At 41.8% G+C, this 14,511-nt stretch overlaps 1 protein-coding gene across 1 annotated transcript in view; it reads left to right on the top strand.

Moving 5' to 3' along the window:
• CDK5RAP1 (CDK5 regulatory subunit associated protein 1) overlaps nucleotides 1–14,511 on the top strand; it is a 36,288-nt gene that overhangs the window by 2,062 nt on the left and 19,715 nt on the right. The window contains exons 2-7 of the mRNA XM_028157935.2: nucleotides 1,092–1,422; nucleotides 3,956–4,059; nucleotides 5,217–5,251; nucleotides 6,941–7,041; nucleotides 9,161–9,371; nucleotides 12,184–12,304. Coding sequence (XP_028013736.2) covers nucleotides 1,113–1,422; nucleotides 3,956–4,059; nucleotides 5,217–5,251; nucleotides 6,941–7,041; nucleotides 9,161–9,371; nucleotides 12,184–12,304 — 882 coding nt within the window. The 5' untranslated portion in view covers nucleotides 1,092–1,112. The remainder of the gene's footprint in view (nucleotides 1–1,091; nucleotides 1,423–3,955; nucleotides 4,060–5,216; nucleotides 5,252–6,940; nucleotides 7,042–9,160; nucleotides 9,372–12,183; nucleotides 12,305–14,511) is intronic.

Here is a 14,511-nt window from a genome sequence, read left to right as displayed (position 1 = left end):
TTTTTTTTAGAGAGAGAGAGGGAGAGAAAAGAGAGAAACATCGATGTGAGAGTGAAACATTGATTGGTTGCCTCCCATACACACCCTGACCAGGGACCAAACCCAAAACCTCGGTATGTGCCCTGACCAGGAATTGAACCCACAACCTTTCTGGGCAACACTCCCACCAACTGAACCACACAGGCCAGGGCTGCTTCCTTGCTTTTGCCATGTATAGATTCAGCCTCATTTTCTGACTGTTCCATCTTATTCCATTGTATGGATATACCATGACTTACTTAACTAGTCCCCTATTGATGATATTTAGATATCTTTCATTCTTTTAATGTTAGAAACACTACTGCAACAAGTATCCTTATAAGTAGGTCATTTTGTCTGTGTAAGAGTATATCTGTAGGATAAATATCTAGGAATGGAACTGCTTGGTCAAAAGGTTTGTGTGTGTCTAATTTGATGGAAAATGGCACATTGTAAAGGTTGTGCCATTTTCCATCCCACCAGCCATGGGTCGGAAGTTTGAAGGCAATAATTTGAGACTCATGGAGGGTAGAAGGAGTCATTGATCAGGCATATGGTGCCCCATGTTAGGTATATTCCTTTGGAAGGAACTCGAAGGAAGATACCCTCAGTAAGTGGTTTTCACAGTATTGGGAGACAGTGTAGCAAGGTGGCTAGCTCTGCTGCTTACTGGCTGTGGGAACTTAGGTAAGTTCCTCAGCCTTTCTTGTGTCTTTTCTCATCTCTGAATGGCATTATAGTGTCGGTTGCCTATGTTGCTTAGGATTGCTGTGAAGATTTAATGAGTAAATATGCTTAAAGCCTTTCGAATTGTTCCTGTGCAAGGTACTACTTTATTTTGTCAGGGCTTCTCATCTCATCTCTACCACCCCTTTGTTTTGAAAATACACTGCCTGGATTTGCATCTCATCTCTGGCACTCCTTTGTGTGATTTTGAGCAAGCTGCCTCAGTGTTTTCACCTGTAAAAATAGGGATACTATTGTTAAAGGTATCATCTACTTGAGGTACTTAGAGTAGTGCCCTGTACATTGTGTTCAATAAATGTTGATGATGTCTGTTACTTTTTTTGCAGACTTTGAGCTGTTTTAGTGCCATGCATCATTTACAGTGTATCCTCCAAGCACAGAGGTGTCTGGGGTGGGGCCCCTTGGCCTCTGTGTCCTGCTTGCTGCTCCGGACCTGCAGGGCACACAGCAGTTTCTCCGGCACCACATGTCCCAGTCCAGAGGGGCAGCAGGAGGATGGAGCTCAGAAGGATTTCAGCTCCAGGCTGGCTACTGGACCAACGTTTCAGCATTTCTTAAGAAGTGCTTCAGTTCCTCAAGAGAAGCTGGCTTCTGCAGATGTGGTGGACCCACCCCCATATGTCACAGTGGATGAACTTTTAGGAAGGCAGAGAAAAGGTTGGTTTTATTTTTTGTCTCTCTTTGGGCTTTCTGCTTTGCTCTTTTCCAGCATCCATGGCCTGATTCTTATCTGTTCTTTTATTACATACCTGGCTTTGGAAGTTTAACAATGTGGGAAGGCTTGCTAAGTTAGGGAGTCATTAAACTCCACCAAGTAACATTAATATGAAGGAACTTACAGTGTTGGTGCACACAGCTGGGGCATAGAGTCCTGGGTAGTCCTCTCTTTGGTTACCTTTGGAAATCCTGTACTTTCAGTTCTAATTTTTAGGTTGTCTTAAGTTATAAGGCAGCTTTCACAATTGGTGCTGTAGAAATTCACTCTTTATATTTAGGCAGAGGTTTCCTTAGAAACATTATGCAATCAGATAAATGCCTTAAAAAAGTTTGAAGAGAAATTAAGGGACAATCAGACCTTTTCCCCCTTGCCCTGTTTCAAAAAACTATTTCCCTTTATAATTCTTAAAGATTTGGTTGCAATCATAAGGTGAAAGTTATTTGTAATTTGTTTTCATTTAACATTTCCCCCCAAACTACATTATTTATAATTAAATTTTTAAAAATTGGTACAAAATAATCACATTTGTTCTATACCATGAAGTTTCTCAACCTGTCCCCTATACTTGGACATTAGGTTGCTTCCAAATTTTTATATTATAAATAATACTATGTGTCTCATCTATATCTACATCTATCTATCTATCTATCATCTCTGTCTCTCAGACATCTATTTGTTGTTGTTCCACTTATTTATGCATTCATTGCTTGATTCTTGACCATGATATATTGGGATGATGCTCTTATCAAGTGAACTACCTGGCCAGGGCTACGTGTGGATTTAAATTTGTTTTTCTTCTTGGTTGATAATCAATGTTGTCAGCTAATCCCTGCTTTTCTGATTGTTTTTATAACCATACTAGAGGCCCCCATGCACTGGTGGGGTCCCTTGGCCTGGCCTGTGCCCTCTTGCAATCTGGGACCCCTTGGGGGATGTCAAGACTGCCGGTTTCAGCCTGATCCCAGCAGGCCAGGCTGAGGGACCCCACCGGTGCATGAATCCGTGTACCGGGTCTCATATTAGATCTTTGGTTAATCTCTTTCTGCCCTCCCCGCTTCCCTCTGAGATTCATCAGTCTGTTCCATGTTTCCATGCATGTGTGTTGAGCGTCTGCCCCCTGGTGGTCAGTGTGCATCACAGCTACTGGTTGAACGGTCACTTAGGCATATCCTACCTAATAATCCTACCTAATAATAGAGTAATATGCAAATTGACCACACCTTCGCTAAGCCTAAGCCACGCCCACCAGCCAAGCCACACCCACCAGCCAATCAGTAGCAAATATGCAAATAAACCCAACCAAGATGGCTACAGCCACTGAGAGCGGGAGGGAGGCTTGGGTTTCCACAGTAACAAAAGAAGCCATCCTGTTGCCGGCCTAAGCCTCCACTCAAGGCTACAAAGTTTCAATTATAGAAGGTGAATTAACTCCAACAGAAATCGCTGCTGGCTGCGGAGCGAGCAGCAGGCTTGGCTTTGCTCCAGGCTACAAAGTTTCAATTGTAGAAGGTAAATAAATTCCAGATACCAGGGCCTCCTCTTGGGTTGCCAGGGGGCGTGGCCAGCCTGCAAACCACCACAGGCCCCTCTCTCAGGCCGTCCCACGACCCAAGGGAACCCCCACCCTTCAGGGCAAACCAGTCAGCCCCCACCCATGCACCAGGCCTCTATCCGATCTAATAAAAGAGTAATATGCAGATTGACCATCACTGCAACACACAATATAGCCGCCCCCATGTGGTCAAAGATCCTGCCCCCATGTGGACACAAGATGGCCACCACAAGATGGCCAGCAGGGGAGGGCAGTTAGGAGGCACCAGGCCTGCAAGGGAGGGCAGTTGGAGGCAATCAACCCTGCAAGGGGAGGGCAGTTAGGGGTGACCAGGCCGGCAGAGGAGGGAAGTTGGAGGCAAACAGGCTGGCTGGGGAGCAGTTAGGCATCAATCAGGCTGGCAGTGGAGTGGTTAGGGGGTGATCAGGCTGGCAGGCAGAAGCGGTTAGGGGCAATCAGGAAGGCAGGCAGGTGATCAGTTGGGAGCAAGCAGTCCTGGATTGTGAGAGGGATCCCAGATTGGAGAGGTTACAGGCTGGGCTGAGGGACACGCCCCCCCCTCCGTGCACGAATTTCATGCACCGGGCCTCTAGTGTGTGTGTGTGTGTGTGTGTGTGTGTGTGTGTGTGTGTGTGTGTATAAATAAAATTTCCTGATGCTTAGGTGCATGTTTTCCCCATATTTTAAGTGACATGGCTTATATTTGGTGTGTGTATATAATGTAGTATTTCTTTTGTTCTGAAAAGCTGTCATTAATTTGGTGTTACATCTGGTAATTAATGGTGTCTTAGAATTGAGGCAACAGGGGACTTAGTGGATAACCAGTTGTGTCAAATATTTCTGGGACATTTGAGAAGGAGACCTTTGAGACATATGGTCCCTTTTTGTCTGCCTACCATGGACTCTCCCTCTCATTGCAGTCTACCTTGAGACCTATGGCTGCCAGATGAATGTGAATGATGCAGAGATAGCCTGGTCCATCTTACAGAAGAGTGGCTACCTGCGGACCAGTAATCTCCAAGAGGTACACGTATTGTCTGTTTCCCTGTTTCCGGATCTACGCTAAACTGTACATTTGTGCCAATTTTTAGATGCAGTTTCAGGAACAGGGTATGGCCTGGTGAGAGTGAGTTCTTTTGAGTAAAGTATGTAGAATGGGACTAAGATGAACATTTGTTTCATTATTTTTGAAAATTTTATGGTGATGCTCACTTTCAGGCAAGGAACTAAGTTAAAAATAGATTGCAGGGGCAGGGTTGGGAATTAGTTTTTAATGAGTACGGAGTTTTAGTTCTGGAAGGTTGATGGTGATAATTGCATAACAAGGTGGATGTATTTAATGCTACTGAACTGTACACTTAAAACTGGTTAAAATGGTAAATGTTATGTATGTTTTTCCACAATAAAAGATATTTGTCTAGTATGTGGAAAATAAGATCTAATCCCATGTCAAAACACATGGACTTCAGACAAATCTTTAACCTATCATTTTGGAAGTTGCTAGATTTTAGCTTTTTAAAAAAATATATTTTTATTGATTTCAGAGAGGAAGGGAGAGGAAGAGAGAGATAGAAACATCAATGATGAGAGGGAATCACTGATTGGCTGCCTTCTGCACGACCCCCACTGGGGACTGAGCCCGCAACCCAGGCATGTGCCCTTGACCAGAATCAAACCTGGGACCCTTGCGTCCGCAGGCCGACGCTCCATCCATGGAGCCAAACTAGCTAGGGCAGATTTTGGCTTCTTAATAAGCTCTGTTATCATGGTATTACTATGTAGTTCATTTTCTTTCTTTTTTTAAACAGATAACATTTAAAAAATTTAAAGTATAGTTGGCATGCAGTATTATAATAGTTTCAGGTGTATAATGTAGTGAATTGACATTTTCATACATTAACTATTTCTAAATGTACAATGCAGTGGCATTAATAATATTCACAATGTTGTACAACCATGACCACTATCTAATTCCAAACCTTTTTTATCACCAAAAGCAGAAACTGTATATCTGTTAATGGTAGTTCATTTTCACTAATGATGAAGTACTCAGATTTTTACATTTCCTTAAAAGTGTGTTTTCCATAAAAGTTTATAAGCAGGGGAAAAAAAAGGGTCATGGGCAGTGATTTTACAAGGCTAATTTCATAATTTTCTTTTTTCCCCTTGCTCTTTACTCAGGCTGATGTGATCCTCCTTGTCACTTGCTCTATCAGGTGGGAATTTGTTCTTTACCTAGAGAGTGAATATATCTTATATAATAACTAGAGGCCCGGTGCATGAAATTCATGCACTCTGGGGGGAGTCCCTCAGCCTGGACTGCGCCCTCTCGCAGTCCGGGAGCCCTTGGGAGATGTCTGACTGACGGCTTAGACCTGCGCCCTGTGGGGAGCGGGCCTAAGTTGGCAGTCAGATATCCTTAGCCCTTAGTGCTACCGCAGAGGTGGGAGAGGTTCCTGCCACAGCTGTGAGCTTGCCAGCTGTGAGCCTGGCTCAGGGCTTCTGGCTGAGTGGCACTCCCCCTGTGGGAGCGCACTGACCACCAGGGGGCAGCTCCTGCATTGAACGTGTGCCTCCTGTGGTCACTGTGCATCATGGCGACCAGTAGTTCCACAGTTTGGTTGATTTGCATATTAGCCTTTTATTATATAGGATGCCAGAGCTAACAGTGCCAGGCTGTCCTACCTGTGGAGATGAGCCAATGGCTTTGCAATTTTATGTACTGGAGACAGTAATGATAGAGCTAGTTGACATTTGCTGAGCATGTGCTGTTTGTCAGGTCCTGTGCTGAGCACTATACCCTACATGCACTAAGTAATTTAATTCTCACAACAACTCTATGGGTTAGGTGATGTTATCAAACTCATTGTCTAGATGAGGAAACTGAGAGTGTGCTGAGTCACCCAACTTTTCCTAAGGTTTTTCTTGTAGCTAATGGCACATGTTTATGATGTTGTTCACATCGTAAGGGTTAGGATGCAGTTAGTGGCTGGAGGACAGAATTCTTCTGAACACAGGAGAGTGGCATCCATTAGCGTTGAACATTTCATCTTTCATACTTTGTTTTTATGTACAAGACATGTTATTCTTTTTTTAAAAAATATATTTCTTTATTAATTTCAGAGAGGAAGGGAGAAGGAGAGAGAGAGAGAGAAACATCAATGATGACAGAGAATCATTGATCGGCTGCCTCCTGCACACCCCCTACTGGGGATCGAGCCCACAACCCAGGCATGTGCCCTTGACCAGAATCGAACCTGGGACCCTTCAGTCCGCAGGCTGATGCTCCGTCCACTGAGCCAAGCCGGCCAGGGCGAGACATGTTATTCTTAATGTTTTCTCAACTGGGTGTACTATCAATTAATTAATCCAACATTTTTGTTCAGAGGGTTGTCTCTGCTACAAGACTCAGAATTAGGTATTTTGGGAGATTCAGAAATGAACTCTTCCTTCATATGGAGCCTAGGAGCTTAGTCTCATATGGGAACTAAGATAAATATATAAGTAGCTCTAACATCTGGTGAAAAGCACTAGGTAAAAAAATAAAAAAATAGAAAGGATAAACGCTAAGTACTAGGAAAATATAGTTAAAGTGATAGAGTAGTTAAAAGGAGGGAGGATAAACTCTCCAACAGTAGCGTTGGGGAAGGCTTTGTGAAGTAGATTGTTTTTGAGTTTGGCTTAAAGGCTTGTCAGGATTTGGAGATGGGCAGGAAGGGTGTCATTCTGGGAATGTTATAGCAAATGGTGCTTCTTCAATTGGCTCCCTGCCTACCCTCCCTAAACCTTTAGGTTAGGTATTCCTTTAAAGTGTTGAAGGTTTTTATTTTATTCCCATTGTCCTACTCTTTTAGATTGCTATGTAGTTTATTTGCAGGTTTAGGTCTACCTCTTGATCTCTGTAGGGAGAAGGCTGAACAGACCATCTGGAATCGTTTACATCAGCTTAAAGTCCTGAAGACAAAACGGCTCCGTTCCCGAGTACCTCTGAAGATTGGGATTCTAGGTATCTGGTAATTTGCAGATTTTGTGGGTTTTGAGACTTGGGCTCCATGTAGCTTTATTTTCTAGGGTTTCTCTTAGAGGCCAGATATCCAGTGTGTGAAGAAATCTTACATACCTCATGCAACTCTTATACTTAATGTCAGAGGCTGTAGGATTAAATGAGATAAAGCTTATAAAATTCCTTTTTATAATGCCTTGAAGTAATAGATAATCAGAAAGTTGTCTATCCTTCCTGAAGTCTAATGTGGCTCATTGTGACAGAGTTACAGATAGGAGATGGTTTGGAGTCTGAGGAGCTGCAAGCATAAATTTACAGTGAAGGCACATTTCATCTTGACTCCTGAAGCATGCTCAAGTGAAGATCTAGATCTGTGTTGACCAATACAATAGCCAGTAGCCACATGTGGTTATTTAAATTTAATCAAACTTAAATAATACTAAAATTTTACTTCTTTATTCTCACTAGCCACATAGTGACTGCTCAGTAGCCACTGGCTACCAGTTTGAACAGCACAGGTAAAGAACATTTCTATCATCTTAGCAATTCTATTGGACAGCTCTCATCTGGATAGCTTGGAAACATATTTCAAAAATAAAGGTTCTGGCCCCGACCGGTTTGGCTCAGTGGATAGTGTGTCGGCCTGTGGACTCAAGGGTCCCAGGTTCCATTCCAGTCAAGGGCATATACCTTGGTTGCGGGCACATCCCCAGTGGGGGGTGTGCAGGAGGCAGCTGATCGATGTTTCTCTCCCATTGATGTTTCTAACTCTCTATCCCTCTCCCTTCCTCTCTGTAAAAAATCAGTAAAATATATTAAAAAAAATAAAATAAAGGTTCTGTACCCTCTTGTTTCTAGAATTTAGTTAATGTATGCAGCCTTAAAACAGACTGTGTTCAAAACACAATTGGAGCATATTCTGTTACATAGATTAATGTGTTAAGTGATATAGGAAGATGGAAGGGCTAGTGGAAATGTTTTGTTCCATTTCAGTTCCTTCATTATAGAAATCCCTGGGTAAATATTGGAATTTTAGAAATCCCCCAAAGAGGTTTTTTTAAATGGTAAAAATATGTAACATAAATTTTACCATTTTAACCCTTTTTAAATGTACAACCAAGAATAGTTCTTTAAAAGATTAAAAAATATTTTTAGAGAGAGGGGAAGGGAGAGGGAGAAAGAGAGAGAGAAACATCGACGTGACAGTGAAATATCCATCGGGTGCCTCCTGCATGCCCCTTACTGGGCATTGAGCCTGCAACCTGGGCATGTGCCCTGACCGGGAATGGAACTGGCAACCTTTTCAGTGCATGGGATGATGTCCAACCAACTTAACCACACCGGCCAGGGAAGAATAGTTCTTAAACAAGTATTTTCAAAGGGTGTTTGTAATAAAATTGACTTTTTATTAATTTGATAGTCTTATTAATAACGATGGTTTTTTAGCATATGGAAGATATCAGCATAGATGGTTAACTAATTTCTTACAGGTTTTACCGGTAGCAAGTATTATGGGCAAGAAGAGGGGTAAAAAGTGTAGAAATGTATATTAAGCTTTATTTTTTAAAACATTTAAAAAATATATTTTTTATTGATTTCAGAGAGGAAGGGAGAGGGAGAGAGAGATAGAAACATCAATGATAAGAGAGAATCATTGATCAGCTGCCTCCTGCATGCCCCCCACTGGGGATCGAGCCTGCAACCCAGGTATATGCCCTGACTGGGAATCAAACTGTGACCTGCTGGTTCATAGTTCAATGCTCAATCACTGAGCCATGCCAACTGGACTAAGCTTTATTTTTAAAAATAAATTTCTGGTGCAAAATATTTTATTTGTACCAACAAGTAATTTTCAATGGAAAAAAAGAAGTGTTTAGAAAGGTGTTTGAATGGTGGTTTAGTTTTTTTCTGGGCATTTAATTGAATTGCTCTTGAGCCCTTTCCCTGTGGAAGATGCAGGTTCCAGTGCTATGAAAGTGTTTGGGCAAATAGGAGGGATGATGCTGAAGTCTTGGAGAAGTGTCTGTGCCCTGGCCTCTAACCCAGCTGGAGATAATGTGTAGTGAGAAGCCAGGAGACCCAATGAATTTGGGAACAGGTGCTTATTTCTTTTCCCTCCCAGGTTGCATGGCTGAGAGACTGAAGGAGGAGATCCTCAATAGGGAGAAAATGGTGGATATTTTGGCTGGTCCAGATGCCTATCGGGACCTTCCTCGGCTGCTGACTGTTGCTGAGTCAGGCCAGCAAGCTGCCAATGTGCTGCTTTCTCTGGATGAGACCTATGCTGATGTCATGCCAGTCCAGACGAGCCCCAGTGCCACTTCTGCTTTTGTGTGAGTCACTGACCAAGAGACGGAGTAAACTTCTTTCTCACTTTAAAAATAACATGTTGCCCTAGCCAGTTTGGCTCAGTGGACAGAGCATCGGCCTGTGGACCCAAGGGTCCCGGGTTCGATTCCCGTCAAGGTCATGTACCTTGGTTGCAGGCTCCTCTCCAGCACAGGCCCTAGTTGGGGCTTGTGCAGGAAGCAACCAATCAATGTGTTTCTCTCACATGGATGTTTCTCTCTATTGTTCCCTCTCTTCCACTCTTTCTAAAAAAAATCAATGGAAAAATATCCTCGGGTGAGGATAAAAAAATAAATAAAAATGACATGTTAATGTTATTACATTAAAAAAATTAAGCTCTGGCTGGTGTTGCTCAATTGGTTGAGTGTCATCCCATGCACTAAGAGGTCGCTGGTTCAATTCCTGGTCAGGGCACATGCCAAGTTGCAAGGTTGATTCCCGGTAGGAGGTGGGCAGGAGGCAGCCAATCTTTGTTTCTCTCTCTCCCTCTCCCTTTCTCTGTCTCTAAAAAATTAATGGAATCATTAAAAAAATGTAATGCATGCACACAGTACAAAAGACAAAAAATGATGTATAAGATTTCCTCACACCTGTCATCCCCAGTCTCCTAGGCCACATCGCAGAGGTGGCATGGTAGTTGTTTCTTGTATAATCCTTTGAGAAGTGTGTGTGTGTGTGTGTGTGTGTGTGTGTGTGTGTGTGTCTTTTAAACCTTCACCTGAGGATATTTTTGCATTGATTTTTAGAGAGTGGAAAGGAGGGAGAGAGACACATCGATTGGTTACCTCCTGAATGTGCCCCAACCAGGGCTGGGGATCAAGCCACAACCGGTATGTGCTCTTGACCAGAATCTTACCCAGGACCCTTCAGTCTGCAGGCTGACTTTCAACTGAGTCAAACCAGCTAGAGCGAGAAGTGTTTTTCGCATATGTATTCATATACATAAAATGAGGTCTTTCCTACCCTCCCTTCTATACTTCTATTTTATCACATAGGCTTTCCTGATTCTTTTTTTCTCTTCCCTGATCTTTAAAGTTAAAAAAGGTAATTGACAAAATGGTTTATATTTGTTGAAGAAAATGTGGAAAAGATAGAAAAACATAAAGAAGAAAGTAAGAATTAACTCTACCTCTACCACCTAATGATAAACATTATTATCATTTTGGTGTATATCATTGCTGTCCTGTCCTTTGTGCTTATGTGTATATGCTTTGTTTATGTGTTTGTTTATAAAAAATGGCTCTTTGTGTAATTGGTTTTATAACTTAAAAAATATTTTTATTGATTTCAGAGAGGAAAGAAGAGGGAGAGAGAGATAGAAACATCAATGATGAGAAAGAATCATTGATTGCTGCTTCCTGCATGCCCCACACTGGAGATCAAGCCCAAAACCCAGGCATATGCCCTGACTGGGAATCGAATCATGACCACCTGGTTCATAGGTCTATGCTCAAACACTGAGCCATGCCTGCCGGGCGGTTTTATAACCTTTTGTTATTTAAAGTGGTGAACATTTCTTATGTCATTATATTTTCTCTAACAAAGATTAGCAAATTGGCTTACAGCCTGTTTAGTAAATAAAGTTTTATTGAAATAACAGCTGTGCCCATTTGGTGTGCGGCTGCTTTCACCACTGCAACAGCAGAATTGAGTATGTGGCAGAGATTGTATGGTCTGCAAAGCCTAAAATATTTACTATATCATTTTTTGCAGAAAAATTTCACCAACCATTTTCATTTTAATGGCTAGACAATACTCTGTAGTTAGAATGCTTAATAAAAATAATCGCTAACATTTATTTTACAATTCTTCAATGAGCATCTTTGATACATACTAGTAATTATTTCCTTACAATAAATTGAGGCTTTCATTATACAGGATGCAAATGAAAGAAAATGACTTAACTTAGATACCTAGCATTTGGACCAGGAATGTGAGAAATGCAGACCCCTGTGTTTTATTTTATTTTTAATCCTTACCCAAGGATATGTTTTTATTGATTTTTTTTTTTTTTTTTGAGAATGAGAGGAGAGAAACATGGACATGAGAGAGAAACATTGATTGGTTGCCTCTCACACTCGCCCTGACTGGGGATTGAACCTGCAATCTTTTGTTGTACGGGATGATGCTCCAACCAACTGAGCTACCTGGCCAGGGCTACAGACCCCTGTGTTTTAAATCCAATGTCTCTGCTCCCTATATACACTTTATAGTATTTATTTATTTTTCTGGTCTAGAAGTGGAAAGTTCAAACAATATGTAAATATAAACAGTAGCAAGCCCAAGTGTGGTATGTCTTCACCCATTCCTTCACCACTGGTCCCTCAGGGTAATCACTATATCCACCAGTTATGGTTTGGTTTATATGCTGGGGTTAAAGAATAGTTTTTATTTTTTTAAATATATTTTATTGTTTTTTTTACAGAGAGGAAGGGAGAGAGATAGTTAGAAACATCGATGAGAGAGGAACATCGATCAGCTGCCTCTTGCACACCACCTTCTGGGGATGTGCCCGCAACCAAGGTACATGCCCTTGACCGGAATCGAACCTGGGACCCTTCAGTCCGCAGGCTGATGCTCTGTCCACTGAGCCAAACCGGTTTCGGCTAAAGCATAGTTTTTAAAGATCAAAAAATGTCTGCTTTAGTTTTTCTTAGATCTCATATTGGTCCAGAGTGAGTACATTGTCAAGAGAATTTAGAGCCAAAGGATAATACCAAGGAAATTGTGACCTGCTCCTTGGGTTGGACCAAAACATTTTGCTGCTGTTACTGACTTCTGTCCTTTCCCCTCCAGGTCTATCATGAGAGGCTGTGACAACATGTGCAGCTACTGCATTGTTCCTTTCACGCGTGGCCGGGAGAGGAGTCGGCCTGTTGCCTCCATTCTAGAGGAAGTGAGAAAGCTTTCCGAGCAGGTGAAAAGTTCTCCAGACTTCCTTACTGAGAGTGTGTTAATGGAAGGATGAGGACAACTTTCTAGTTTTGCAGCCTGTGCTATTTTTAAGCTGTACAAGTTTAAAACCGTACCTGACCAGAAAGAATACATGGGTGTACATCTTTGGTTTGATGGCACTAATTATAGGCAGATCCACTGTGAAGTTTGCTTAAGGAGTCAACACAAAAGATTGGAGAGAGTATGAGAGCATAAGTTTAGAATCAGATGATTAAGTATGAATTCTGACTCCACCGTTCTCTGGCTTGGTGCCTGGGCACTGGTCATTTAACTATCTTCTTCAAAACATAGTTTCCCCATCTATGAAAGAGGATAAAATAATACCTTTCTTGCCAGATTATTGGAAGGATTGCTATTGGAAGGATATGGTAGTTTAAATGTTTTTAAACTACCTGGCACATAGTAATTTTTTACAGAATGATTTATTGATTTGTCTATTCTACAGAAACCTCCCATATCTTTTTTTTTAATTTAATAAATCTTTATTGTTCAGATTATTACAATTGTTCCTCTTTTTTCCCCCATAGCTCCTTTCCACCCCCCCTCCCCTTATGCCCCCCCCCCCCCCCCCCGTCCTCATCCATAGGTGTATGATTTACCTCCCATAACTTTTGTTCATTTTACCACTGGGCCAGCTTGCAGAGAATAGATGAGCTAGTATAGTGGTCGGCAAACTCATTAGTCAGCAGAGCCAAATATCAACAGTACAACGATTGAAATTTCTTTTGAGAGCCGAAAACCGACTTCTGTGCATGGGTCCAGTGTGAGTACATTGTCAAGAGAATTTAGAGCCAAAGTTTCAATCTCACTGTACCTGCGTGCCCGCATGTGGTATTTTGTTGAAGAGCCACACTCAAGGGGCCAAAGAACCGCATGTGGCTCGCGAGCTGCAGTTTGCCGACCACTGAGCTAGTAAATCAGATCAGAGGCTAGATGGAAGATACCTACTGCCTTCCTCCTATTGGGAGCTGGTCCCTCAGCCCTTGAGGAGGTCTCTCCTCAACCCTAGACACAAACCTTCCAGCTGTGCAGAATAGGACAGTAGGTGGGAATGAGTTTTTCTTCTGCTAGAGTCTCTGTTTCCTGACTTGGTTGGTTCAGGACAAGGGAGGCTAGCCCCTCCTCCGGTTCTAAGTCAGCAGTTTGCCTTCTTTCTTACTCTCTGGTAGTGCTCTCTTTTTTTCACCCCCACCCCCAAATTCTCAGTTTTTGTAGTTTGTTCCTTGACTGCTCACATAGGTACTGTAAGGTATTCCCCATACACTACCTCTACAAGTGCTTCCTGGTCTAAAGTTGTCTCCTTCCTCTCCTCTCCCATCTACTCCACAGTACCAAAACTCACTCTCTCAAGATAGCGAAATTCTGTTTAAGTAAACTGATGTGATGACAAAAACTCCCTAACCTTTCTAAGGTATTTGCATATAACAAAAGGGTCTTAACATTAAAGTGAATCTTAGTGAACTCAAAGCCCACTACCTTGTGAAAAACTATGATTCTGCGTTATGTTTTAAAGGATCTGTTAATCACTTATTTATTTTACTTATAGAGTGTTGTTGTTTTTTAATTCACACCTGAGGATATTTTTCCCATTGATTTTTTTTTTTTTTTAGAGATTGTGGAAGGGAGGGATGAGGGGGAGAGGGAGAGAGACAGAGAGAGACATTGATTGGTTACCTCCCCCACATGCCCTGGCAGGGGATCAAACCTGTAACTGAGACATGTGCCCTTGACCGAGAATCAAACCTGAGACCCTTTGGTCCTTGGGCTGATGCTCTAACCACTGAACCAAACTGGCCAGGCCTAGAGTAACTTTCTAAAAGATGTCTTTCATTTAGATTTTTTAGACTACAGTTACAAAAAGAATAGAATATTTTCCTTTAACAGAATGTTGTTTATTCATTCAAACAATGGTTATTGATTGGAAGTCATTTAAGTAAGCAGCCTTTTTTAAGCCTCTTTATTATCTTTTTGAATGAAAAAAAATTTAAATACACAGGAAAGAGAGAATAGTATTGCATCTCCTTTTCCCTAGCTTACAGTCACTTAAATTTTTAAATTTGATTTTATTAAAAAAAAAAATCCTCACCTGAGGATATGTTTTCATTGATTTTAGGGATAGAGGAAGGGGAGAAAGAGAGGAAAACATCCATGTGAGAGAGAAACATAAAT

The sequence above is a fragment of the Eptesicus fuscus genome, chromosome 12 (genome assembly GCF_027574615.1).
Source record: "Eptesicus fuscus isolate TK198812 chromosome 12, DD_ASM_mEF_20220401, whole genome shotgun sequence".
Classification (NCBI taxonomy): Eukaryota; Metazoa; Chordata; class Mammalia; order Chiroptera; family Vespertilionidae; genus Eptesicus; species Eptesicus fuscus.
This window is presented reverse-complemented; position numbering and strand designations above follow the sequence as displayed.